General features: G+C 45.9%; 2 protein-coding genes across 9 annotated transcripts in view; one reads left to right on the forward strand and one right to left on the reverse strand.

Annotated features, from left to right (window-relative positions):
- Positions 1-26,106, forward strand: part of grin1b (glutamate receptor, ionotropic, N-methyl D-aspartate 1b) — a 50,678-nt gene extending 24,572 nt beyond the window's left edge. For 2 of the 4 annotated variants that reach the window (XM_042100550.1, XM_042100551.1), the window contains 5 exons: positions 622-779; positions 1,866-2,027; positions 2,250-2,359; positions 2,993-3,138; positions 15,429-15,647. In XM_042100550.1, coding sequence (XP_041956484.1) covers positions 622-779; positions 1,866-2,027; positions 2,250-2,359; positions 2,993-3,138; positions 15,429-15,494 — 642 coding nt within the window. In that variant the 3' untranslated portion in view covers positions 15,495-15,647. Of the gene's footprint in view, positions 1-621; positions 780-1,865; positions 2,028-2,249; positions 2,360-2,992; positions 3,139-10,645; positions 10,757-15,428; positions 15,648-26,068 lie in introns of those variants that run through there. The other 2 variants (XM_042100548.1, XM_042100549.1) reach the window with 2 other exon arrangements.
- LOC121715143 (ral guanine nucleotide dissociation stimulator-like) overlaps positions 25,768-27,500 on the reverse strand; it is a 33,408-nt gene continuing 31,675 nt past the window's right edge. For all 5 annotated transcript variants that reach the window (XM_042100557.1, XM_042100555.1, XM_042100556.1 and 2 more), the window contains 3 exons: positions 27,421-27,500; positions 26,263-26,377; positions 25,768-26,059 (listed from right to left, as the gene is read on the reverse strand). The exon at positions 27,421-27,500 is cut by the window's right edge and continues 187 nt beyond it. In XM_042100557.1, the coding sequence (XP_041956491.1) occupies positions 25,875-26,059; positions 26,263-26,377; positions 27,421-27,500 (380 nt within the window). In that variant the 3' untranslated portion in view covers positions 25,768-25,874. The remainder of the gene's footprint in view (positions 26,060-26,262; positions 26,378-27,420) is intronic.

Below are 27,500 nucleotides of genomic sequence, written 5' to 3' on the forward strand. Positions count from 1 at the left end.
CACACACACACACACACACACACGCGACTCTAAGGTACTAAGGTACTTCCTCCATGCTCGCAGGTGTGTGATGGCATGACCCCTGGCATGCTGTAAACAGGCTTCCGTAGAGAGCGTGATTGGAGAGAGAGAGAAATGAGGCCCGTAATTACTAACGTGCATCATTCTCTGAAAGCATGCAATTAAGCTCTGTAAGGGCACTCCGCGAAGCTTCCTCTCTCTCCTCTCTCTCTCTCTCCTCTCTTTCTCCTCTCTCTCTATTCTTCTCTCTCTCACACTCTCTCTTCTCTCTCTCTCTCTCGCCTTGGGTTTATTTTTGGCTCTATCCTTCTTCAGGGTGAAAAAATACCACAGCCCTTTAACAAAGCCCTGCATAGAGAGTAATCATACATCACACGCAGATAATGGAGTTGAATGAAGCCGATTTGCTAGAGTAGACTGCCAGTTAAGGGCACCTTGTTTGGGGGGGAAAGCTCAGCCATTTAAATCTTTATCAGCATGTAAAAGATAAAAGCTTTAACACTTGACGCAGAGTGTCTTGGTCCTGTTGTGTGGAGGGTTTTTTTCTGCCTTTATCAGAGAGATAACGCTTCTCCTCTCGTCCCCTCGTCCTCTCCACAGCTGCGAAACCCATCAGACAAATTCATCTACGCCACAGTGAAGCAGAGCTCTGTGGACATCTACTTCCGGCGGCAAGTTGAGCTGAGCACCATGTACCGTCACATGGAAAAGCACAACTACGAGAGCGCCGCCGAGGCTATCCAGGCTGTGCGGGACGGGTGAGTGAGTGACACGCGTGTGTGTGTGTGTGTGTGTGTGTGTGTGTGTGTGTGTGTGTGTGTGTGTGTGTGTGTGTGTGTGTGTGTGAGGCGAGTGAGTGCCACACAGAGACCAGCTGGGACTAGCCAGAAGTAGGTCAGATCAGGACCTGAAGCAGGACGACAGAATGACAGGACAACAGCCTAGATCAGATAGACTCTGGATTTGGCACTGACTGACAGGGGAGTGGTTTGGCAGTCTGAGAGTGATTGACTGAGTACTAACTGAGGTAGTGTGGTTTGGGAGTCTGGGAGTGGTTCAGTAAGTACTAACTGAGGTAGTGTGGTTTGGGAGTCTGGGAGTGGTTCACTAAGTACTACTCTAACTGAGGTAGTGTGGTTTGGGAGTCTGGGAGTGGTTCAGTAAGTACTAACTGAGGTAGTGTGGTTTGGGAGTCTGGGAGTGGTTCACTAGTAAGTACTACTCTAACTGAGGTAGTGTGGTTTAGGAGTCTGGGAGTGATTCAGTAGCTGCAAATTCCACAAATAAAACGTGTCAAAAATATCTGGCCATCACTGGGGGCAGCTCAGGGCCGCATCAGGGCCGCATCAGGGCCAGTTCAGGTCAACATCAGGGCTTCACCTCTTCTGCATTCTGCTGTTATCTGGTTTGGAGGAAACCAAGTCGTGGCTCCTGCAGTGTGAGATTAATGGCGGCTCTGTGTGTTGGGATTCCTGACACAGTTTGGCCCGTCCCCCTGTGAGTAGTGCTGTCACACTAGATAGGTCATATTACGGCTCAGACCTCCCCAGCGCACCACAGGGTATTCCCAGCAGAGGTGCGCATGCTCAGGGCTGGGTCTGAACGCAGGAGATAAATGAAATCAGCGCAGCGTCCTGCTCTGGAGGAACAGTTAGTCACCTGCAACGGTGCACATGGTGCTGCTGCCAGGGGAAAGGAAACTGATTCGCAATGGCTTGCACCATGGTTTCATGGTTTATTATTGACTTCTTTCGCACATCACCATGAATTAAAGACATCTGCTGAGTAAATAAATAAATAAATAAATGAAATGTGAATTTGATTCAATGTCTGCCCACATGCAGCAAACTCCATGCCTTCATCTGGGATTCAGCGGTACTGGAGTTTGAAGCCTCGCAGAAATGTGACCTGGTTACTACAGGGGAGTTGTTCTTCCGCTCTGGATTTGGCATAGGCATGCGCAAGGATAGTCCTTGGAAACAAAACGTGTCCCTAGCCATTCTCAGGTGAGCCAACAAAACGTGTCCCTAGCCATTCTCAGGTGAGCCAACACCTGAGCGTGTGATCCCTTGTTCCCGCCCCCCCTCTTTTCCCGCATCAGTTATTGATGTCATGTCAGTGCTCTAGGTTCCCTCACGGGATCAAAAGAGTATATATACTTTAGTGTGCCCTTGTGCGGCTGGCCTGCCCTCTGTCTGAGATGACGATGTCTCCTGTCCACTCCCCAGCTCCCATGAGAATGGCTTCATGGAGGACTTGGATAAAACCTGGGTGAGATATCAGGAGTGTGACTCGAGAAGCAACGCTCCAGCCACGCTCACCTTTGAGAACATGGCAGGTGAGCTCCTCCTGCTGACCCACAAGCACTGATACAGAGGAAAACATGAACAAATAATAACCATTGTTCACAGCCAGTGATCTGTATGTATTATAAGTCAGGGTATGTAAGGATATATATATATTTTATGGGCGTGTATGTATTATAAGTCAGGGTATGTAAGGATATATATATATTTTATGGGCGTGTATGTATTATAAGTCAGGGTATGTAAGGATATATATATATTTTATGGGCGTCTAGTACACAAGTTTTCTCTAGTGAGATTGTAGGTACATATCACTGACTCAGTGGGCTTTTGTTACAGCCACAATATGATGCCAAGAGATGAAGGCCATGATGAGGCAATGATAAAACCATTGTGATTATTACTATTAGTTAATATTATTGCTTATTAGTTGCAGGCATTTGAATTTGTTATCAAACATATTCTGCTAGGAAACATGAAGATGCGCAGAAAGTATTGAATGAAAATGCTTAAAATGAATAGTTATACTGTTAGATGTCTTGTGTGAATAGTTATACTGTTAGATGTCTCGTGTATGTGAAAGTGACAGCTACCAAACCGTGCTATCTTCTCTGTCCTCAAACACACTCACACACACACACACACACACACACACACACACACAGGTGTCTTCATGTTAGTGGCTGGAGGCATCGTTGCAGGCATCTTCCTCATCTTCATTGAGATCGCCTACAAGCGGCATAAGGACGCCCGTCGGAAGCAGATGCAGCTGGCGTTTGCAGCAGTGAACGTCTGGAGGAAGAACCTGCAGGTACATCCCACACACACACACACACACACACACACACACACACACACACACACACACAGCCTCTACTAGTGTCCCAGACCCCCCACACACCCAATGGGCCAGCTCAGGGGCTTAGCACAGGGCTAAAGGGGAAAAACCCTACAGTAGGCTACTCCACTGCCCTGAAACATGCCTCTCAGTTCTATAGATTAACATTTGATCTTTTGCGATTGATAGAGGTCCACAGTCCCTCACTACACCCCTCAGAGTCAGATGTGTCAGCAGATATAAATATATATATATATATATATATATATATATATATATATATATATATATATATATATATATATATATATCAAAATACCCCAACACACATTGCGACTTAACAAAGTCAAGATATAGAGCTGCAGACTACATGAAATTAGGGTATAATTCAAAACATTGCCATCTTATTGTGCAGTAAAACTGATCTAATTCAAAACATTGCCATCTTATCGAGCAGTAAAGCTTTGGCTGCCTGTTTTCCTCACACAACATGTGAAGCTAACAGCCTCATTCTCTTGCTTTGGTTTCCGGGTCATGGGAAATGAACACAAGTGAATGCTAGAGTGCTTGCTAGCTAGCTCACAGCCTTGCTAACTTAAGCACACCATTCAAACACACACAATATCTTGTGTTTTGTGTGTGTGTTTGTACGCCAACGCCTCATCACAAACCTTAAGATACTCATCATGGCCCCAGGGGCGTGGGGGGAGAGGGGGGTGGGGAGGTGGGGGTGTTGGGGAGGTCGGGAGGTGGGGGTGGTTGGTGAGGTGGGGGGGGAGGTGGGGGGGTTGGTGAGGTGGGGGGGGAGGTGGGGGGTTGGGGAGGTGGGATTCCATGAACCGTGGCAATGCCAGTCACCTCCTGTGTGCTTCCGCCATTACCGAACACACACACGGCACGGTGGGGGGGGGAGGGGGGGGGGGGAGAGGGGGGACCAGACTGGAACAGATCTGGCCGCGCTCTCGCCCTGATACAGCTCAGATCCGGTTCCATTCCGGCCCTGGTCTGGCTCAGATCCGGTTCCATTCTGGAACAGCTCAGCCCCTCCTCTGTCTGCTGTGTTCCGGGTCTCCTTCGTGAGCGGGCAGTGAAATTAGCACACAGAGGCAGAGAAAGGGCATCCATCACAAGCTCACCATCCTGAGGGCAGCGGGTATTTCTGGATCCTTACACTCTCCGCGTCTGGGATACACACTCAAACTTACACACACACACACACACTCTCACACACACACACACACACACACACACACACACACACACACACTCGCACACACACACACACACACACACACACACACACACGATCATAAACACTTACACACACACACACACACACACACACACACACACACACACACACACACACACTCGCTATATTTGAGCACCCTGGAGGGTACAACTACTCACAGAGCAAGCACAAGCACCAGACTGTCCAACACATTTGGCCCACAGCCCTGTGTCACCCAGGTAACCTATATAATATCATGATATATCACTGGCTCTCTGTCTAGATCAGAGGAAAGCATGCTTTAGTCAGATACCGCACTCTCTTGAGTGGTTTAAATATTAAAGGACACTTTGCCAACATCAACATCAACAACCACACCAAAATGATAACTACACAAATATAAACAGGATCTGATGAGTACATCAGTTTTATAGACAGATCTATACTGATCAATACGAGGGATGAGGCATGTGTACTGATGCTGAAATAGCCATAAACTAGACAAAAACACACAAATACACACTCTCTCTCTCACACACATACACACTCTCTCACACACAAATACACACTCTCTCTCACACACAAACACACACTCTCTCAGACACAAACACACAAATACACACTCTCTCATGCACACATTCTCTCTCACACACAAATACACACATACAGTCCCTCTCTCTCTCTCTCTCTCTCTCACACACACACACACACACACACACACACACACAAACAAGGATTATGAGTGATTTCTGAAGTAGAGCACACACACAGTAAGAGCTTGCTTTGCAGCTGTTCTTAGTGAGATACACAGCAGGGGCTACACACACACACACACACATGGGGCTGGTGCTCTTAGTGGGATGCATCCAAACACATCGCATGCACACAGAGGGTGATGCTCGTAGTGGGGTGCACACACACACACACACACACACACACACAGACGGGGCTGGTGGTTTTGAAATGGAAAGTGGGTCTTAACTCCACAGCAGCTGTGGCAGGAGGTAGCAGAGGCCAGAGGCTCCCACAGATCTGAGACATATCCCACACACATTTAACCCACATCCACACACACACACACACACACACACACACACACACACACACACACACACACACACACACAGATCCCACACACATCTAACCCACATCCACACACACACACACACACACACACACACACACACACACACACACACACACATCTAACCCACATCCACTCCCGACCCCTTCCCCATTGTGATGCTATCTCCAAATCAGGTTCTAGAGACTGTGGACTGCTATCCCAGATAGCAACGTCAGGTTCTAGAACGTCAGGTTCTAGAGACTGTGGACTGCTATCCCAGATAGCAACGTCAGGTTCTAGAGACTGTGGACTGCTACCCCAGATAACAACGTCAGGTTCTAGAGACTTCTAGAGACACCATTAAAAATGTCCCAAGTAACTCCACACTGCATTGGTAGACTTCTGAGGGTCCTGACATTTAAAACGAGATACTGAGAACTTTGGAAGTGCACAGGAAGTTTATTAAAAAAGACTGTTTATACAAGCAGTACCTTCAGAGAATCTCTCCGCTGGCCGCCATCTTGTAATGAAGTCGCGATCAGTCGACTGCCGAGCACGAACGAACAGGAAGGACAGGGGAACAGATTGCAAAAGTAATTACAAAATTACTAATTACTAATTACAAAAGTAAATAGGAAATATATAGTTACTGTCTACATGAGCATGATGAGTAATGTACGGTATCAACGAAGCTCAAAAGGTTTTTACATCAGTGATGGGAATCTCGCATAATGTTGTTGACGGAAGACGTGCTGCACACGTGAAGGAAACAGCTGGTCAGTTACGTGATTATTTACATTACTTGTGGACTGGACTTGGAAGTTTGCAAATCTAGATGGCAGAATACAAAGAGGACACAGAGTTATACGAGGAATTTGAAATCATCGGATCTGCAAAATATAAATGACTATTACGCCATTCAAAATGTCCGGATACTAGTGACTGGCTTGGACACCGTTCCCAATGCAATGGGTGCAACCACTCACCTCGGCGGACCCCGAGCCACGTTCGGCCAGGTTAGGTTACCTGGAAAGCGTCCGGTCCCCCACGCATGCATCTATTCCATTTATCAAAATACACACTGAAACAACGCCCACCCCTTCCTCTCTCCCAAACTACATTTCTTTCTATTTCTGATGGTGGGCTAGGAAAAGTAACGTCAGCATAAACTGCTCTCCGGAATACAAAGCTAAGTGGCTTGTTAGCAAGCAAAGTTTGGTCATGTAACGTTACACGATTCCAAAACGAGGTGATTTACATGCAAATAGTCAAACAATTTCATACATACCTCCGGAGCAATTACCGTCGCTTTCGGGATGGCATTTTTCTTCAGATGTACCCGTCTTGGGGGGTTTGATCCTCTTGAAGGGATAGCAAACTCGTCTGCATCAAAATGTCAACTACATACACGGTATGTACAACCTTCTGTTTTAGAATATTGACAGGTGTCTCGACATCGAGTTGCAAAACAACAAGCCACTGTTTCAAAGTGGGCTCCTGGAAAGGTAGCCTGTGAAACGTTTCTGGATTGTAGCTCCTCATCCTCTTGCCACAACCTGTTATCCTCCTCCTCACGTGTGCAGCAACTGATCAGCTGTTTCCTTCACGTGTGCAGCACGTCTTCCATCAACAACATTACTCATCATGCTCATGTAGACAGTAACTATATATTTCCTATTTACTTTTGTAATTAGTAATTTTGTAATTACTTTTGCAATCTGTTCCCCTGTCCTTCCTGTTCGTTCGTGCTCGGCAGTCGACTGATCGCGACTTCATTACAAGATAGCGGCCAGCGGAGAGATTCTCTGAAGGTACTGCTTGTATAAACCATAAACAATCTTTTTTAATAAACTTCCTGTGCACTTCCAAAGTTCTCAGTATCTCGTTTTAAATGTCAGGACCCTCAGAAGTCTACCAATGCAGTGTGGAGTTACTTGGAACATTTTTAATGGTGTAAAAAAAGCGATTTAGCTGCATAGGCTACGCTATGCCCCCACAGCCAGCTGAAAACCTTATGCAAGTTCGGCGAAAATCGGCTCAATTCAGAATACTAGGGGGTGACCGAAGGTGCCTATTGGACACATGTAAGTACTCGGTAACATCTTTCAGTGCAGCTAAGGTCAATTTCACACCGGAATTCTCCTTTAATGTGTATTCAATATATTGATGATGTTTTAATCTAATGTGTCCAGGCGTTTGACTGTATGTCTCCTCAGTCCAGTCTTGGTCAGTCAGTAGGTGATCACACATTCCAGTGCTTTAAAGGGTCTTTTAAGGACCCAGGGACAAAGGGATAAATGAGGGGTGTTTATATGTCATACTTTGTGTATGATGGTAATGTGTGATAATGTATGTTCTGAGAGGCTTTGTGTATGATGGTAATGTATGGTAATGTATCTTTCAGATTTGAGACCTAGCCATAGCCTTCTGTGCATATATTGATATTTCTGCTTTATTCTGGTCTCTTGATTTCTGGAGAATTCTGTCTGTGCACGCGTTCTACCTGCATGGGATGCGTTTGAGACTTGCCAGTTATAAAACTCTTTTGACATTATACGGTCAAAGTAACTAACCAAACCAAAGCAACCACAGCATGATCCAATTCCAGAGACCTTTGCCAGAGATACCCTTTGAGGTTTGCCTTATTTCATTTCCTTTCCTTCTCTGAACAGGCATACAGTACGCTGCACCACTAAAAGCATGGTACATATGGCATACAAAGGAAATGTTCCTCAACACTTGTGTTAAGAACATTTTGAAAGTTTAGCCATGCTATACATAGACCTAATGCATTTAATTGCGAGCAGAGCATATGAGAAGCATCTTTAAAACATATGGCAGAGAGGAACTAAAGCAGTTTGGCTGCCATGCCTTCCACATAAACAGCGCTAAAGTCTGTATCGCTCATGTTAGAGATGCCGTGCCAATGTTTGCCAAGTTCATAACTATGAGCCAAATCCACCCACACACCGCCCACCAGGAGCTCTGGGAGGAGACTTATAATTAGTCGAAAAGCAAGCAAGCCGCGTAAACAAAAAGCCCTTCAGCTCCACTGAGAATGGGAAACTGTCTTTTCATTTTTTGTTTTCTGAAGGTTCTCCAACACTCTGGGTCAGGTCAAGGCTCATCAGGATGTTTCAGACAAACCCACACACTGGCCTGAATGTGTTTATAGAGTTCATATGCGAGACAAGAGCCAGTGGGTTACACACCAATCAATAAGACCTCTCCCACACACACACACACACACACAATATTTGCAGCTACAATATACTGTTCTTGAACACAGTGATTGTTTAGCCCCCCAGAATTCGAGAGTCAGTGATATCGCCATGGTGATATGATTCTCATCCTATCATCATTCTGACCCTGATTCTGATTGGCTACATTTGATTTGCCCTGGCAACATTTGCACATGAAACCCCACTAGACGCATGTGCAGGTGTGGACCCTTGGTGTGTATAGTTAGCGGCCACGGCTCAAAGGCGCCCCAGCTGCCTGCCTGCCCCTGACCATGGGGATGGAGATGAAAGCCGTGAGAGTTCAAAGAGATTTGGAGCTCACCTCTTCTCTTTCCATCTCACTGGGTCTGAGTCTGCTCCCAGACGAGGAGCTCATGACCCACCTCTCCTCTCCTCCCCTCTCTACTCCTCTCCTCCCCTCTCTTCTCCTCTCCTCTCCTCTCCTCCCCTCTCCTCTCCTCTCCTCTACTCCTCTCCTCCCCTCTCCTCTCCTCTCCTCTCCTCTCCTCTCTACTCCTCTCCTCTCCTCTCCTCTCCTCTCCTGAGTCCGCTGAAGACGCCAAGGTGTTTTTCTCGTTCTGACAAAAAGAGTAATTTATAGATGTAGCCTTACAAATCAAACCAATCCACTCAGTGTAAAGATCTGATTGTTACTGCTAACATCAGGCACAGGATGAAGGGTCCGCTACTCACGGTATGGTGTTGACACAATGAATCTGAAGCGGTAGCATTTCTTGGGCTCGTCAAGAGCAAAATGAAGCCCATGTTTGACTTTGATTGAATGTTGTTGGCCTTGGTTAAAATATCATATCATTCATTCTGCATTTCCTTTTGAGTTTCATATACTGCATGTCCAATGGCTGCACTCACAACACCCCCCCCCACCCCCACCCCCACCCCCCCCCCAAGTCTTGCCCTTTGCCCCCCCCCCCTCAGCACCTTACTCCTGCCCCGGGCTGTGTGCTATGAAGACCATTATACCATGGAACAGGTATAATGCATAGCGGTTGTCTTGAGTTGATCTATTTACTGATTGGTCAGTCATGTTTTTTCATCCCTTCTCCAAAGTGGTCGCTTTTTGTCTTAACTGCCTTGTTTGTTTTTTTAAATATATATATTTTTTTAATTCTTGCTTATTTTTCTGTGCTAGTGCTTTTGGTTTTCATTCCAGAGGAGAATTGTGGATGGTTTATATCCAGTATATTTTCTATCATACCATCCAAAACAGTCCTCTTTCTCCCTAAGGTGTCAGCTGTAAGTGACCGCTAGTGTAAGTGTGGCGGCGTCTCTCCACACACTCAAAGCCTCTCTGGCATGGAGGCCCTTTAGGAGCCACTCCGACGTCTCCTCTGTAAAAGACGAGAACCTAGATGGACAAGTGGACAGGACACACTGCCCAGATAGCACCCAAACCTGAAGCGGATCCGGCCATGGTCCGTGCCTGATGAGGGCCGGATCTAGGCCAGACCTGAGCCAGATGTGGGTGCTACCGGGGGATGTTGTTGGATGAAGAATGAGAAGGACAAAAATAACAATAGAGTATCGTTAACTGAAGAGGCGTATTGAAGGATATTCTTATCTGATGGAAAGCACTGTAAAGAATGCTTATCTGAAGCAAGCACTAGAGTATGCTTATCTGATGAAAAGTATTGTAGATTATGCTTATCATAAGGAAAGGACTGTAAAATATGCTTATCTGAAGAAAACTACTATGGAGTATGCTTGAAGTACTATGGAGTATGCTTATTTTATCTTATCTTATCTTATCTTATCTTATCTTATCTTATCTTATCTTAAGTATGTGAAGCAAGTGGGGGGGGATACTCTGACCTATGGAGTGAGAGAAGTGGCTTTCTGAGAGGGTGGTTAGACCTTGGAGAGTTAAGCCAAACGCACTGCATCAGTGCAGGTAAATAATTCTTGTACATATATTTATTTTAGGATAGAAAAAGTGGTAGAGCAGAGCCCGACCCCCAAACGAAAGGCTCCTTTAGGTCCGTCAGTACCTCCCTGGCCTCCAACATCAAGAGACGTAGGTCGTCCAAAGACACGGTAAGGAGACGAAGAAATGACGCCCTCCCTGTAATTCTCTCTATCTATCCAGCTCTCGCTTTCCTCCCTGTAATTCTCTCTATCTATCCAGCTCTCGCTCTCCTCCCTGTAATTCTCTCTATCTATCCAGCTCTCGCTCTCCTCCCTGTAATTCTCTCTCTCTCTCTTTCTCAGCCTCCCCCCAAAGCCCACCCTTCTTCTTCCTCCCACTCCTTTTCCTCCCTCTATCTCTCTCTCTCTCGTCTGTCATCTCATCTTTTTCTCCTAACGATCTCATCTCAGACTCTTTCTCACCTCACGCATAAGAGCTCCAGTCATGGCCACGTGTCTGTTTGGTCAGTCATCAGTATGCCATCCAGACTGTGGGAAAGCCCGATCGGACGCGTTAGGAGGCGCTAGGAGCAGCTAGCAGCTAGCAGGCACATCGTCCTGAGAGGTTGCTGTAGGGTTGAGGTTTTTTTTGTTGTTGTTTTTTGTGGAGGGGGAGGGTAAGTAGACGAGACAGATGCCCTCCCCCTTGTCCCATCTCCCCCTGCGGGGCACAGAGCTAAGGTACTGTAGCCATATACCTCCACAGAGCTAAGGTACCGTAGCCATATACCTCCACAGAGCTAAGGTACTGTAGCCACATACCTCCACGCTGGTCTTTCTCCTGCTACTAACCTGGATGTGATTTGCCTTCCACCTTTTTTTTTATATATATATATATATATATATATGTGTGCGTCTGTCTATAACCACCCGCCTACCCCCCTACACTGCCCCCCCCCCCCCACTTGCCCCCCCCCTCACCCACCTGCCCCCTCACACGCCTGTCCTGTAACGAAGTCTCTATCCATGTCCTGCTGCACTTATACCTGTCTCATGCTGCGCTGTGGCGTCCTTCCATCTCCACCATAACGCTCACTCAAAGCATGGCACCATCATGACGGCCAAAGAGATTTATATGCCTTGGATAACAAACAATACAAAAAGAAATATCAAAACAAATTATAATCCTGACCCTTTTCTTCCACAGACGGTTAAGGTCCCAGTTTTTCCAACAAATGTTTTTTTACAGCTATGTTATGATGATGGGTTAACTCTGCTCACTGGTACATTACGGTTCCATTAGCATGCTGAGTGTTCAGAGCTCTTGGGGCTTGAATCAGATCAGCCAATCAGAGTGGCAACAGAAGGCTCTGTGATGCTCGATTAGCCAATCAGGGTGGCAAGAGAAGGCTCTGTGATGCTTGATTAGCCAATCAGAGTGGCAAGAGAAGGCTCTGTGATGCTCAGTATGAATTAACCCAATAAGACATGTTGAGGAGCTCACGTGGGTTTAAGGGCATTCCTACGCGGCCTTTGCTTCATTCTGTGGACACTGGTTCTAGGTGACAGGTCCTGAGGTTTCTGTGGTTCACGAGACAACCTCACACGCTCAGTTTGGGGTCAGACGATAGGAACATTGCGTCCTTTCTCTTACTTGTCAGGCTGTCCCACGCTCCAGGCTGTGTATTTTTGTAAGAACGAGGCTGAAAATCAATTCTGTTTTAAATTTTAATGACCACTGTGCAAAAGAATACTCCAGGACACAGAGCTAAGAAGCTGATACTGTTTCCCCCCAGCTGTCAGACTCCTCCACAGCCCAAATCTCTCTAAATAATGCATTACAGAGTAATATTGCACCATATTGAGAGAATAACAACTTTTTGCTGCCTTTCCTGACCAGTCTAAGACAGGTTTCTCAGAGCAACATAGGAAGGGGACAATGACATCAGTCACTCCAAGACAGTCGATCTCCAATTGAGGATGTCCGATTTATGGCTTATGACATTTAATTAGTTCTCTGCAGGAAGAGTGGTACTGTATCTCTCTGCATTAGGCAGGCGAGCGCAAACATGTCTCTCCAATCTGCTGTCCCCATCCCAGACGTGACCCATCGTGTTATTTGATATCAGTGTTTCTTTATCAATGGATTTGAATGGAGTTTTGACTGTCGGTGTCCACACCACCTACCACACACTGTTTCTCTCTCCCCCCCCCTCAGCATGGCCTGTGAACTGTAGTAGATTAGATTGAGCTCATGCTGTTCAACTGCCCGCACCCAGGGGGCGCTGTGACTCTTGATTTGGAATGATGAATCGGTCAGGAAATAGCTTGTGACTGAGGCGGCTGTAAGTAATTGGTTGAAAAGGTGTGTAGTGTAACTGAATGAGACATGACCCGACATGATTGACTCATACAAACATAAAAGCACTTAAGTGGATTCTGATTAAAATGACATATGGACTACTCAATGATATACCAAATATTAAATTGCAACATTGGCACCAAAACACTACACCACCCATAACAATGACAAGAATTAAACAAATCAAAATAAGTAATTTATTGGTAAAGATTCTTAGTCCATACTTCTGAATATGTTTGCGTGGACCATTAGAGACTGGAAATGCTGCAGGTCTGGCTCTGATCTGGCTCTGATCTGGCTTTGATCTGGGTTCAGATCTGGCTCTGATCTGGCTCTGATCTGGGTTCCGATCTGTTCCACAGTCAGTCTCTCTTCATAGTGATCTGTCAGTGAGCACGCTCAGTCCACTGACTCCAGACCTGGCCTAGCACGTGCCCCTGGTCCGGCGTGGGCCACAGAAGCATTCCAAATCAAGAGCAGACAGCGCTGTCCAGGGGTGAGGGACACCAGTGTGGCTCATGAATTGGAGATGCACTGAAAGAAAGAGAGAATAATAGAAGAGCTGCTAGTGCCCTGGGAGTAGGTGACTCAGAACCAGACCTCACCCAGATTCAGCACCCACCAGGACACTCACCAGGACACTCATCTGGGTCAGATCAGAGGTAGAGTCAGCTACTCCCTGGGGTAGTGTGTGTAAGCAGAAGCGCGTGAGTGCATGCGTGCGTGCGTGCGTGCGTGCATGCGTGCGTGCATGTGTGTGTGCTTGCGCGTGCGTGCATGCGTGCGTGAGTGCGTGCGTGCGTACGTGCGTGCGTGTGTGTGTGTGTGTGTGCGTGAGTGCGTGCATGCATGTGTGTGTGCGCTTGCGCGTGCGTGCGTGCGTGCGTGCGTGTGTGTGTGCGTGTGTAGTGTAGTGGGTAAATGTTTGCTTGTGTGTGTGCTTGCGCGTGCGTGCGTGCGTGCGTGTGTAGTGTGTGCGTGTGTAGTGTAGTGGGTAAATGATTGCTTGTGTTTGTGTGTGTGTGTAGTGTAGTGTGTGTGTGTGTGTAGTGTAGTGGGTAAATGATTGCGTGTGTGTGTGCGTAGTGTAGTGTAGTGGGTAAATGATTGCTTGTGTGTGTGTGTGTGTGCGTAGTGTAGTGTAGTGGGTAAATGATTGCTTGTGTGCAGGCTTGGAATTTCACCATTTTAGGGGCAAGGCCACTTGGCCTTCAGTTGGGCATATTTGGTGGGGGGCACAAAGGCCACATGTCAGGGCACCAAGGCCAAAGTTAACTATACAGTAGTATGCTATAAAAATGATCAAAGTTGTATTCACTGCAGTAGACCTGCATCACTGTATGAAACATTACAAAAACATAAAACATGACATATTACATATAACTGTAAATTATCTGATCATCTAATATTTTCAGATATCTAGGCTATATTTAACATTTATTTTATATTTGGCCTGTTATGAAATCATGTATTAAACAATTTAAGCACAGCTCGGCTTTAAGAAACTCAAAGCCTAGATGCATGCTTAGCATTTTGTGATCATTAAGGCTACTTTCACAAACTCTTATAGTCAGCTGTCCTCTGATTTACCGATATCTAGGTGACATTTGTAATATTTATTTTGTATTTGGCCCGTTATGAAATAATGTGGAACAATTTAAACACAGTGTAAAACTTAAATCCCAAATTTGGAGACATCCATGTATGTTGAAATTTACTGCAAATTCAAAACGGGATTAGTCTGGAACGGCTAACTGTACAGGGGACTGCTTTACACCTTTCTGTTTGGTAAGGTCTGCTGTTTATTCTGATATATGGTTTGTCATATGTTAAACGAAGGGTTCGTGAAGTATTCCACCGATATGAATGGGTAGGGAGATGGACGCAAAACCTTCAGTAGAATTTATGATTAAATTGAATGATATTATTTACTTTTCTCGCGAACCGTTCACCACAGCAATTAGCGGCTAACATCGTTTAAAAGCTGAGAAAAAGCTCTTTCATGTGATACTTGTGATGTCTGTGGGATGAGTAGGCTACTTCGCGAGTAGTTCAACTGAGAAGAATGGGTTAATTTGGACGCACTTTCTTTCTTGCGCTGTCACTTTCTCCACTGCGTAATTTGCGCTGTGAATGCTAAGATTATTTTGACAGGCCATAGGCTAAATATATATCGCTATTAGTAGGACGCAAAGCAGAATATTTAAAGAAGGGGGCACCAAGGCCACCGTGGCCTGTAAACCTCTGATTTTTAAAGGGGCGTCACGGCCAACGCCGTGGCCGTCGTGGCCGCCGTGAAATTCCTACCCTGCTTGTGTGTGTGTGCGTAGTGTAGTGTAGTGGGTAAATGATTGCTTGTGTGTGTGTGTGTGCGTGTGTGTGTGTGTGTGTGTGTAGTGTAGTGGGTAAATGATTGCTTGTGTGTGTGTGTGCGTGTGTAGTGTACAGTAGTGGGTAAATGATTGCTTGTGTTTGTGCTTGTTTCTCTCTCGTCCCCAGCCCTACCCCACAGATATCACAGGACAGCTGAACCTGTCGGACCCCTCCGTCAGCACAGTGGTCTAAAGGGGTGGACAGACACCGAGAGAGAGAGAGAAAAGAGAGAGCGACTGGAAGCGTTTTTGGAGAGGAGGGCTCAACAGACCAGAGACGCAGAGCCAGCATTGCTTCTTCTTCACCTGAGCCACTGAGTCCAAACATGTGGAGCCAGTCACGCAGCAACACCCCCCCCCCAACCCCGTCTCAACACCCCCGTCTCAACCCCCCCCCCCAACCACCCCCGTCTCCCTGTCTCAACCCCCCCCCACCTCCACTTGGCCCTCTGACACCAAGCCACAGCTACAGCGGAGCAGAGAGTCTCACTGACACACTGTAATCATGCATACATGACTCACATACATAAACACACACACACATACACATGCATGCATGCACACACATACATAAACACACACACACACATAGACATGCAAGCATGCACACACACACATGCATTACTAACTTGTCCACATAGAGACATACACACACAGCCATCTATGTATACACACACACACACACACACACACTAATACATATATCTGCTACCTAGAGTGCTGTCCCTGCACAACGATAGCTTTATGTTTATTTTTATAATCTTCTACTGGACGCTCTCGTGATGGACTCTGCACTGATGAGACGAGACGAGGCGAGACATCTCATGACTCTCTCTTCGACTCGCACGTGATCACACTCAACGTTGTCAAAGAAGATTTTTTATTCATGAGCTAAACCAACTGTATTTCTTTCTTTCGGCGTGTTCTAGATGTCATCCCGTCCTGTGCGCTAGATTGTTCATATGATTAGCGTGTGGTGATTGATGTGTCTCTACCTCCACACACTCTTAAAAGACATGAACATGTAGCCGAGCTCACTCAGCATCTTTTCTAAATGTCCTTGACGTGTTTTTGTTTGTGAGGCTGTATATTGTTACTGCAAATCACTTGTTTCTCTTTGGACTTTGTACAGTTCCAACAGAGGAGCCCCAGAGTGCGTCTGACTCTGGTTCAGATCCGGCCCACTTTTGGCACGAATCCGGCCCAGAGTCACTCGCCGCCAGGGGAGTAGCCTAGCCTTAGCATGCAACACTGTAAATACTGAAACCTGTTCCGGGTTGCACACATTAGCTGCGTTTTATAGGACATATAGATTTTCTTCTCACTGCCTTTTTCCAGAAATAATATTAATGATAATAATAATAATGATAATTATAATCTAGTCTTGTACCGTGTCCCCTGCCTTTATGGTCAACACTCTGCTGTACTCTCTGAGTTTTATGTTTTTCAATTATTTCCCTTTTTACTGTCTTAACCAATGGCAGATTGAGGTTATGCCTATGATGAGGATAATGTAACTTCAGGACTCTGCACAGTGGACTGTAGCTTTTCACCAGTGCCCAGCTGTAACTGTTAGCACAGAGAGGCTAAACTGAAGCACGCTGACATTAATGCAGGATGTTTCAACCCGTTAGCTTGAGGAGGTTTGATCCTCCAGGTCCCTTGAAACACCCTGCAGTGATCTCCGCTTCTATATTGATCATGTCAATATGCAATCCCCCTCTCCCCTGCTGCACGCTGGCCTACTGGAACACAAGAACACCAAGACGTAAAAGACCTGTGATTCAACCTCCTTGTGTGGAATATTTATTAGAGCATAACATGCATTATTCATTTATATGTTATACTGTATATAATGAACATGCCAGATAGCAGTCCCTGTCTTATTATGGGATGTGTAATTGGTATTCCTCTACTGGCGTGTGCACATGCAATGGCCAATTATGTTGTATAAATCCTGCTGAAACACTGTCTAGCACTTTTGTCTTAAACAATCGGTGTGAAGGCTCCACTCGGTATTGTATGAGAAGAAGGAAGGGGGACACGGATCTGTCTATTAGAATCTATTTTATTAAATGAGATAAGACTCCATTAATTACGCCACTGTCACACTATCTCTCTTTCCAATGTCAGAACTAATTATTTTAATTTGGATATCAAAGGGTTTTTTGGTGTGTGTGTGTGTGTGTGTGTGTGTGTGTGTGTGTGTGTGTGTGTGTGTGTGTGTGTTTGTGTTCGTATTCCATGTAAGAGAATACGCTTACTGAAGGTCTATGGTTGTGATCACTGTTGTATTTAGGACTAAAAACGTGTAGCCTGAGAAGGAAATAAGATGAACTTTGTACTCCGAGTCCTTTTAAACAGTCCCCCGCACACAGCTTAGACTCAAGAGAGTCATGGCCAAGTACGCAGTGTTCCGTTACTCAACCATGCAGACCCTCTCAGAGCAACAGCACCCAAACGGGGAGCGAACAGAACTACACAGTAGTAGAAGTGTTCATCAGGACACAGTGTCAAGAGAGAGAGGATTGGTGTGCATCTAGGAAGCACAGCGATACTACTGACTAGTAGGGCTGCGTGTTGTGGAAGAAAACCAGTTGTTAAAACCATCTAGACTTGAACATAATGTAACAAATCATAAGAGCTAGCATAGACATAAATCTAAACTTTTCAAGACTTTTTTGGGGACGTTTCTAAGTATTTGTAGAGATTTAAGATAGCATAGAATAAATATTGCTAAGCATCTGTCCTGTTTTATACCACCAAATGTGCTTTGATCGAACCATTCCTTTCAGAGTGTGACATTTGTATTTAAATTCAGATCATTTAAACAGTATCTCTGATATAAATAATGTATTCTGATATTCTGACTACTGTGCCAATAAAATTATCACATGTGATGATATCTGATGCGTAATCTCTCATGTCTTCTTTTACTTTTTAATTCCATATAGATGCATACATCCACATACATCCATAAACACACACACACACACACACACACACAATTCTACATAACCAGAAAAACACATGCCAGGGGGAAATACGTTTTACCGTACTGTGCATATTTGAAAAAGTAAAACATGAAGTCCAAATGTATAATAATTACCAAAGGTAAAGGGTGAAGTGAAGAAAAAACATGTCATGATGAGTTGGCCACTGTGTCCTTAGTACTATTGAGTGAAGGTGAGGAAGGAAGACCATAGAGAATGAGCTGAATGTCTGAACCTGTAGACCAGGGGTGCCCAGCTTACGGCCTTTCTGGCCCGTCTCCTCGAGCTCCTGTCAGCAGCGGGTGAGTATCCGAGGTCAGGCAGCGACATGCGGACAAAATATGATACAATTACATTTGATGCAATGTGTCATGCAGTAACATGGACCCTTATTTTGGTCCCATGACCCTCCACCCTTTATAGGGGAGTTTGGGCACCTCTGCAGTAGACTCCCCAGATGCCCTCCTAAGATGCCCACCCAGATGTCCACCCAGATGCCCTCCTAAGATGCCCACCCAGATGTCCACCCAGATGCCCTCCTAAGATGCTCTCCTAAGATGCCCATCCAGATGCCCTCCTAAGATGCCCACCCAGATGCCCACTCACGCAGGCTGCAGGTTGCACTTGTGTGGAGCCGCTGCAGCTTCTTCATCAGTTATTTTTCTCCTTCTTCTGCTCCAGTTTGAGGGTGAATGGCAGTTTGTAATCGCCATCCTGTTATGTATGTGTATTGTATATGGTGCTGAATATTTAAAACTAAAGAAACTAAAGTTTAAAAGCATCATGGTGAATTTCATCCAAACTAAGGATAATGACTGGTTATATTTTCAGGAGCAACAAAAGCCACTTTGCAAGGAGACATGATATGCATCACTGAAGGCCATAAACAGGTGGGAATAGCTCCAACTAGACAGGCAAATAAGGCTTTCACCAGAACAGCCTGAAAAACATCCACTTCAAACTCAAGAAACCTACTGAAGAGGCACTTAATGGATGCAAGTGAGGGCTGCACTTTATATCACAGAGCCCTGACTTTATGTGAACTGCACCATAAAACACAGACGCTTTTACTGCCTCAGCCAAGGAGGTGATGTTCTCAGCGCCATTTGTTTGTTAGCAGGATTATATAAAAAAAAAAACACTTTCCATGACTTGGGGGTGAAGTGTGCCGGGGACAAGGGAACAATCTGTTCAATTTTGGAGTGGAGTTCCCAAATCACAGGGCCTTGGTCTGTGCTCCGAGGTATATTGCTGAATTTTGAGTATTATAGTTGTTATGAGTTGTTGTAATTCAACATTTTATGGTTCCTATATTTCTACTGCAGATAGAAGTTATAGTAACATGTTTTTCAGCTTAATGTTCTCAGACACTGTTCCTGAATTCAGACATGGCCGCTGAAAAACATCCCCACAGCATGATGCTGCCGCCACCATGCTTCACTGTAGGGATGATATTGGCCAGGTGATGAGCGGTGCCTGATGTCCTTCAAACATAACACTTGGCATTCACGCCAAAAACTTCGATCTTTGTCTCATCAGACCAGAGAATTTTGTTTCTCATGGTCTGAGAGTCTTTCAGGTGCCTTTTGGCAAGCTCCAGGTGGGCTGCCATGTGTCTTTTACTAAGGAGTGGCTTCCGTCTGGCCTCTCTACCCTACAGGCCTGCTTGGTGGAGTGCTGCGGTGATGGTCGTATACGAGTCCCGGTGGTTCCAAGCTTCTTCCATTTACGGATGATGGAGGCCACTGTGCTCATTGGGACCTTTTTATGTACCCTTCCCCAGATCTGTGCCTCGAGACAATCCTGTCTCGGAGGTCTACAGACAACTCCTTCAACTTCCTACTTGTTTTGTGGTCTGTTAACGACCTCGTAAAGACAGGAGTGTGCCTTTCCAAATCATGTCCAATCAACTGAATTTACCGCAGGTGGACTCCAATTAAGCTGCAGAAGCATCTCACAGATGACCAGTGGAAACCCAGTGGAGGGTGTGAATACTTATGTACAAGTGATTTCTTAGAATTTGCAAAAATCTCAAACAAAACTGTTATTATGGGATATTATATGTAGAATTTTGAGGAAAAAATCTATTTAATCCATTTTGGAATAAGGCTGTAACATAACAAAATATGGGAAAAGTTAGTGTAAGCACTGTGAATACTGTATGGGCAGCCGTGGCCCACTGGTTAGCACTCTGGACTTGTAACCGGAGGGTTGCCGGTTCAAGCCCTGACCAGTGGGCCGCGGCTGAAGTGCCCTTGAGCAAGGCACCTAACCCCTCACTGCTCCCCGAGCGCCGCCGTTGTAGCAGGCAGCTCACTGCGCCGGGATTAGTGTGTGCTTCACCTCACTGTGTGTTCACTGTGTGCTGTTTGTGTTTCACTAATTCACCGATTGGGTTAAATGCAGAGACCAAATTTCCCTCACGGGATCAAAAAAGTATATATACTATATACTATACTATACTGTCCGTATATGCACTGTAAATGTTCCTTACTTTAAGACCTGTTTTTTTACAAATGTATTGAGCACCTAGAGTGGAACATTGAGTCCCCATCTGCTGCAGAGGTGTGTATTTCCTCCCCAAATGTGCTGCCCCGGGTTCCGACCTGGTTGCCGTGGTGATGTTTGCGCTTTGGCACCTGCAGCTGAGAGAAAAACAACACTTTCCTTTCTTTATTACTTTATTGAATTTTCCGCCTGGTTGGGCAAACATCTTTAATAGAGGGCCGTCCGAGAGAGAGAGTGGCTGTTGAACACGGGCCAGTTTGGGCTGAGTCACCCACGAGAAGAGACGGTGTGTGTGTGTGTGTGTGTTTGTGTGTGTCTGTCTGTGTGTGTATGAGGAGACGGGGATCTGATTGTGTCTGTGTTTGTGTTTGTGTGTGTGTGTGCGCGTGCGTGCGTGCGTGTGTGCTTGTGTGTGTGTCTGTCTGTGTGTGTATGAGGAGACGGGGATCTGATTGTGTCTGTGTTTGTGTTTGTGTGTGTGTGTGCGCGTGCGTGCGTGCGTGTGTGCGTGTGTGTGTGTGTGTGTGTGTGTGTGAGGACATGGAGATCTGAGTGGACCATTCAGCCCTAGGGCCTCTCTGACAAAACAGCATTTGGTGGTTGGTGTGCATGAATATGAATAGAGTGTTCAGACACTGCACTAGTAATGGCCAGTGCGTCTCTGCTAAAGGGCCATCCCTCCAGGTCCATGACCCGTAAAATGTCAGTATCACGGACTGTCCATGATGCGCTCGGCTTTCTTGAAAGTCGTTGGAGAATTCACTGCAGGCTCCCTTACCGCTACATGTTTACATCATGTTCTAGAGAGGCTTTTCTGGGAGAGTATCTATGTTCTCAGGGTTCTGTGTTTCTAGAGTCCCTTTAATCCCAGCATCCTGTGTTCCCCGTATCCTGTGTTCTCAGTATCCTGTGTTCTCAGGGTTCTGTGTTCTCAGTATCCTGTGTTCCCTGTATCCTCCAGTTGTTTTGGGTCAGAATTGACCTGTTTCAGGTTTGAATATTTCATAAATATTATCTGGATTTTGAACTGAGCAAGGCTTCAAAACAGCTACATATAAATACAACAGAGTGAATTACGCAAACTCACATTTTTTTCAGGTTCCCGTTATATGCAACTGAAACTTAGGATGCCGGGTTTGCAGAACCTTTTGTTCCCATTCTGTGTCATGTAAATCTGGTGAACACAGGACCTTAGGAACAAAGAATTCTGGGCACATAGGAAAGAGCCCTGTTTTCCCATGCAGTTCAGGGGAAGTGGACATTTCCCACTCTGTTTGTTAATTCTTTAATTTGCAGCTAATGAATATTAATTTATGTGAAATCGCAACCCTCTGAAGTCGGGTGTTCTCAGGGGAAGATACAGAGTTCTGTTTCTGTCGGTTCCCTCTCATGATTCAGGAACGCTTCTCTCACCCTCTGATCATGAACTCTGAATGGGAATCGCTGAACATGGAGAAATAGTGCCACCTGTTTGTCATTCGCTGCATTTTTCAGAACTATCAATCTAATCTGGCTAGGCTAAAAAATATTAAACTAAAAGGGCTCTCTCAACACACCACAGTCAGGTCTAATGAGAGTGGTGATGGCGATATAATGAAATACTCCTCAGGTCTCATACCCTAGGAGAACTGGCTCAGGTCTCACACAGAGAACTGGCTCAGGTCTCACACATTAAGTGACTGACTTTGTTATTTAAAGAAGCACAATAGATCCCTGTACATGTTTGTATATCAATACAAATCTGTAATATAGTCCCTAATGTCCTTCCCCTGTTGCCTGAGAATGTATCTGTGCTGGTAAACAGAGTTGGCAGAAACGCTGATTAGGGTCACCATGCCAGCCTGACCCAGCGCCTGGGTCACATCAAAGACAGAAGAGCCAGCACATAGAACACATGGGGCATATAGAACACATAGGACATATAGAACACAGGACACATAGAACACAGGACACATAGAATACATAGAACAGATAGAACACAGGACACATAGAACACATAGGATACATAGAACACAGGACACATACAGTAGAACACATAGGACACAGGACACATAGAACACATAAAACACAGGACACATACTGTAGAACACATAGAACACAGGACACATAAAACACATAGAACACACACATAGAACACATGGGACACATAGAACACACAGAACAGATAGAACACATGGGACACATTCATGAGGAAAACCCTTTTTTATTTCATTTCATTTTTTTTACAAATGTAGTGTTTTACTCTTCATACAAATGTGCATATATTAATTCTAATTACAATGGGGAAAAATACATTCTGTACAAGGCGGTCTCAATATATACACATTAATAAATAATGACAAGGCACAACATTGCTTATACAAGGAAAGGGATGGAAGATAATTACATGTTGTCATGGATGTGGCATTAAATATTAAAGGACTTCCACAAAGCATTAATGGTGGGATCATTTTGGTCATGATGTGAAATTTAAAACAATGTATTCCAGAGACGGCGTGTAAAACTACAACTCAATGGCTACCAAATATGATCAAATCTCAATATGAACTCAATATTGATGTTTCTGTTTTAAATCAAGAACACAAGGCAAAATGTGTTTCTTGTTATGTAAACATAGTGTTTCCTTAACCTGTGGGTAATAGACATGTAAACCAGGGGAACTGTTGGTGTAAACTTTATCAGTAAAAAAACATCCCGAATACCAGAGCAACAGTCAAACAAAGGCCATACATCCACATTCCTGATCTCATACTGTATGAACTAATGTTTTTCATACATCCACCTTCCTAATCTCATATGAGCTAATGTTTTCCATACATCCACCTTTCTGATCTCATATGAACTAATGTTTTTCATACATCCACCTTCCAAATCTCATATGAACTAATGTTTTTCATACATCCACATCCTTAATCTCATATGAACTAATGTTTTTCATACATCCACATTCCTTATCTCATATGAACTAATGTTTTTCCTACATCTAACATGTGTGGTCTTTGGCTTTTGTGGAGAAACTGGTCTCGTAGGGGCATGGTTTAGCCTGCCATCCGATCTAGTAACACTTGCTGGTAAAAGCTTATGTGGGAATCTATCACCGAAGTGAGAACATGTAAGAGTGGTCAGCTATGAGCTCAACATACGGGCACTGAGAGAGTAAGAGCTCACCTGAGCACGCAGGGGTCATGTCAAAAGTTATAATTATCAACAGTGATAACTGCCAAATTATTTATGCAATTTCACACAGAAAGCGCCAGAGGATAGTAAACAAGCAGACGAAACATCCCACTGAGAGAGGGGACGTACTGTAGAGAGAGTGACAGCTTTAACAGCCAATCACACTGTTCAGCTCAGACAGGAAAAGGCCAATCACAGTGTTCAGCAAGACAGGAAAAGGCGGGTCACAGTGATTCACACCGACAGGACAAAAAGGCCATTCATAGCATAGCAAGCCAATCACAGTGTTCTTCATGAACAGAAGACAGCCAATCAGACTGCAACAACAGAGACGGAAAGCCAATCACAGCGGTTAGCTTAGTTGCCAAGAGGACAGCAGGTAGGACAAACAGGTACACATTCACTGAGGAAAGCACAAACAAGCACAGGTGTTCTCAAAGTCTCCCACAGGACGCTAGAACACAGCCAGTTCATCTGATGAGACTGTTCTGCTGTTGCCAGTGCGTCCTGAGCGCTTATCTCCTCACACACGTCTCGGTATCTGGAGTCCAGTAAGGATCCGTCTGAGGATCCGTCATAAGACCCCTGCGGTCCTGACCCCGATGGTCTCGGTCATAAGACCCCTGCGGTCCTTTCAGCCACAGTGTGGTCCCTGAAGACTCTCCAAACGAGGACTATTCCCGTAACGCACACGTACGTACAACATTTATAAAACACAGATAGAAGGCAAGGTCTCGTTTGAAACTGTGCTGAACAAAAAAAAAGTTTCCTGTGTTTCCAACATAAGTTAACAACTTGACAGGCCCTGTAGTTGCACTGAAGTTTGTTAAACAAGTTAGCCAAACGTCCCCTAAACAAGTTAGCCAAACGTCTCCTGTAGTTGCACTGAAGTGTGTTAAACAAGTTAGCCAAACGTCCCCTAAACAAGTTAGCCAAACGTCCCCTAAACAAGTTAGCCAAATGTCTCCTGTAGTTGCATTGAAGTGTGTTAAACAAGTTAGCCAAACGTCCCCTAAACAAGTTAGCCAAACGTCCCCTGTAGTTGTCCCTTCCTGATGTGTAATGTGTAAAACAGTGTCATTGTGTTGTGGGCCACAGGGATGCATATAGAAAACGCAGAGAGAAAGCAGAGGCAGCAACTCAGCCAAGTCTGCAGAGTTTACACATTAGCTTTCCATTCACTGAGAGACAGACAGGCAGACAGACAGACAGACAGACAGATGCTCCTTTTAAAGTGCATGTACTGGTACTGAAGCATGGTGCTTCTCTGTGTGTGAGCGTGTGTGAGTCTGAGAGGGAACCTGTGTGTGTATATCTGTTGGCTTTGGCTGTGTGCAGTGCGAAGCAGAACTTGAGACAGCTGTGACACTGTGAGAGCGCATACGGCACGTCCATCCACACCACCTGCTGGTGGAGTCTGGCCTCAGTCACATGGGCAGAGTGGTCTCCTGGTGGAGTCTGGCCTCAGTCACATGGGCAGAGTGGTCTCCTGGTGGAGTCTGGCCTCAGTCACATGAGCAGAGTGGTCTCCTGGTGGAGTCTGGAGGCCTCAGGGCACTAGTCTCGCTGGCCCCTCTGTGCTGCCCCACGCTGGGCTCTGAGGTTCGGGAAAACACGTGCGGGTTTGGACAGCAGCAGCAGCAGCAGCAGCAGGCGGAGGGAGGGGGTTAGCGAAGGTCTGGTCAACATGCTGCCCGGCACACACCGTCCTGCTCTCTAAGAGACGCTTCACACAGAAACACACACCGTCCTGCTCTCTAAGAGACGCTTCACACAGAAACACACACCGTCCTGCTCTCTAAGAGACGCTTCACACAGAAACACACACCGATCTCTCTCAGGACACCTCCTCCTCCTCCTCCTCCTCCTCCTCCTCCTCGGGGCAGGCTCTTTCCTCAGAGGATGCCCTTGACGATGCGGAGGCCCTTCTGGTGGATGCGGGGCAGCGTGGAGCTGCTGGCACTGCCCATGCTCTTGGACCGGACCGTCCTGGGCATGTCACGCCGCTTCAGCACAAAGTCGTAGTTGGCCGAGGAGTTCATGGCGTAGAAGACGTTGGCGTTATCTGGGATTCTCAGCTCTGTGTGACAGAGAGAGAGAGAGAGAGAAAGAGAGAGAGAGAGAAAGTGAGGAGAGAGAGAAAGGAGTCAAACCTCTGTAAATATGGTATGTTATGGCTAAGTAAACACACACACAAATAAACATACTGTGTATGTGAATGAGCACACACATACATTTATACAAAGCACACACACAAACACACACACACACACAATCACACACCTTTGTCCTCGGAGACCTTCTGCAGGAGCTCATAGTCGTCTGCGTGCTCCTTGTCCAGGTTGTGTTTGCCCATGGCCTTCCTGATGACCGCTGGCGTTTTGTCCTGGCTCGTCACCTGGAACACCAAGTCAGCACTAGTCAGCACACAAATCAAAGGCCCAGACTTGGCCAGCACTGCCACCACATCCTTACAGCTGGGCCTTTAGACGAAGCCACTCTACCAGGAATCACCCACTGTTCCTACTGTCTGACCACACTACCAGGAATCACCCACTGTTCCTACTGTCTGACCACACTACCAGGAAGGCTTTCATGCTACGCCACTCAATCATCGCCTGTTCCTGTCAGACCAATCAGCCTCTGCATCCATCTTTTAAATAGACTCAAGTAATGGGCACCTTGTCCTTGCCCCTATGAGCGCCTTCATGTTTGAACTCGTGTATGGATGTAACAGCTGAACTGAACTGAACTCTCTGGTAGAACCGGCCCAGATGTCAGTATATATATGTATAAGTACTCTTTTGATCCCGTGAGGGAAATTTGGTCTCTGCATTTATCCCCATCCGTGAATTAGTGAAACACACTCAGCACACAGTGTACACACAGTGAGGTGAAGCACACTAATCCCGATGCAGTGAGCTGCCTGCAACAACAGCGGCGCTCGGGGAGCAGTGAGGTGTTAGGTGCCTTGCTCAAGGGCACTTCAGCCGTGCCTACTGGTCGGGGTTCGAAACGGCAACCCTCCGGTTCCAAGTCCGAAGCGATAACCAGTAGGCGACGGCTGCCCCGATACACAAGCACATGTGTTTGTGTTGTATGTATGCTGCTGCTGAGACCTTGAATTTCCCCTGGGGATCAATAAAGTATCTATCTATCTATCTATCTATCTATCTATCTATCTATCTATCTATCTATCACATGTCCAGCCCTGATGACCCATCAGCTTCCTCCCTTCTGGTTCCCCCGTCACTCCCGCGCGCTGCTGCCCGTCCCTGTGTCTCCGCGCGTGTGTGTGTGTGTGTTTGGTGTGTGTGTGTGTGTGTGTGTGTGTGTGTGTGTGTGTGTGTTTGGTGTGTGTGTGTGTGTGTGTGTGTGTGTGTTTGGTGTGTGTGCGCATGTGTGTGTGTGTGTGTGTGTGTGGTGTGTGTGCACCCTCACCAGGATGCTCTTGTACATGTTGCCGTTGTTGAGGTCCAGGCTGACCCGGATGACGCAGCAGTCGTCCACCTGCTGGTTGT

The sequence above is a fragment of the Alosa sapidissima genome, chromosome 8 (assembly GCF_018492685.1).
Source record: "Alosa sapidissima isolate fAloSap1 chromosome 8, fAloSap1.pri, whole genome shotgun sequence".
Lineage (NCBI taxonomy): Eukaryota > Metazoa > Chordata > Actinopteri > Clupeiformes > Clupeidae > Alosa > Alosa sapidissima.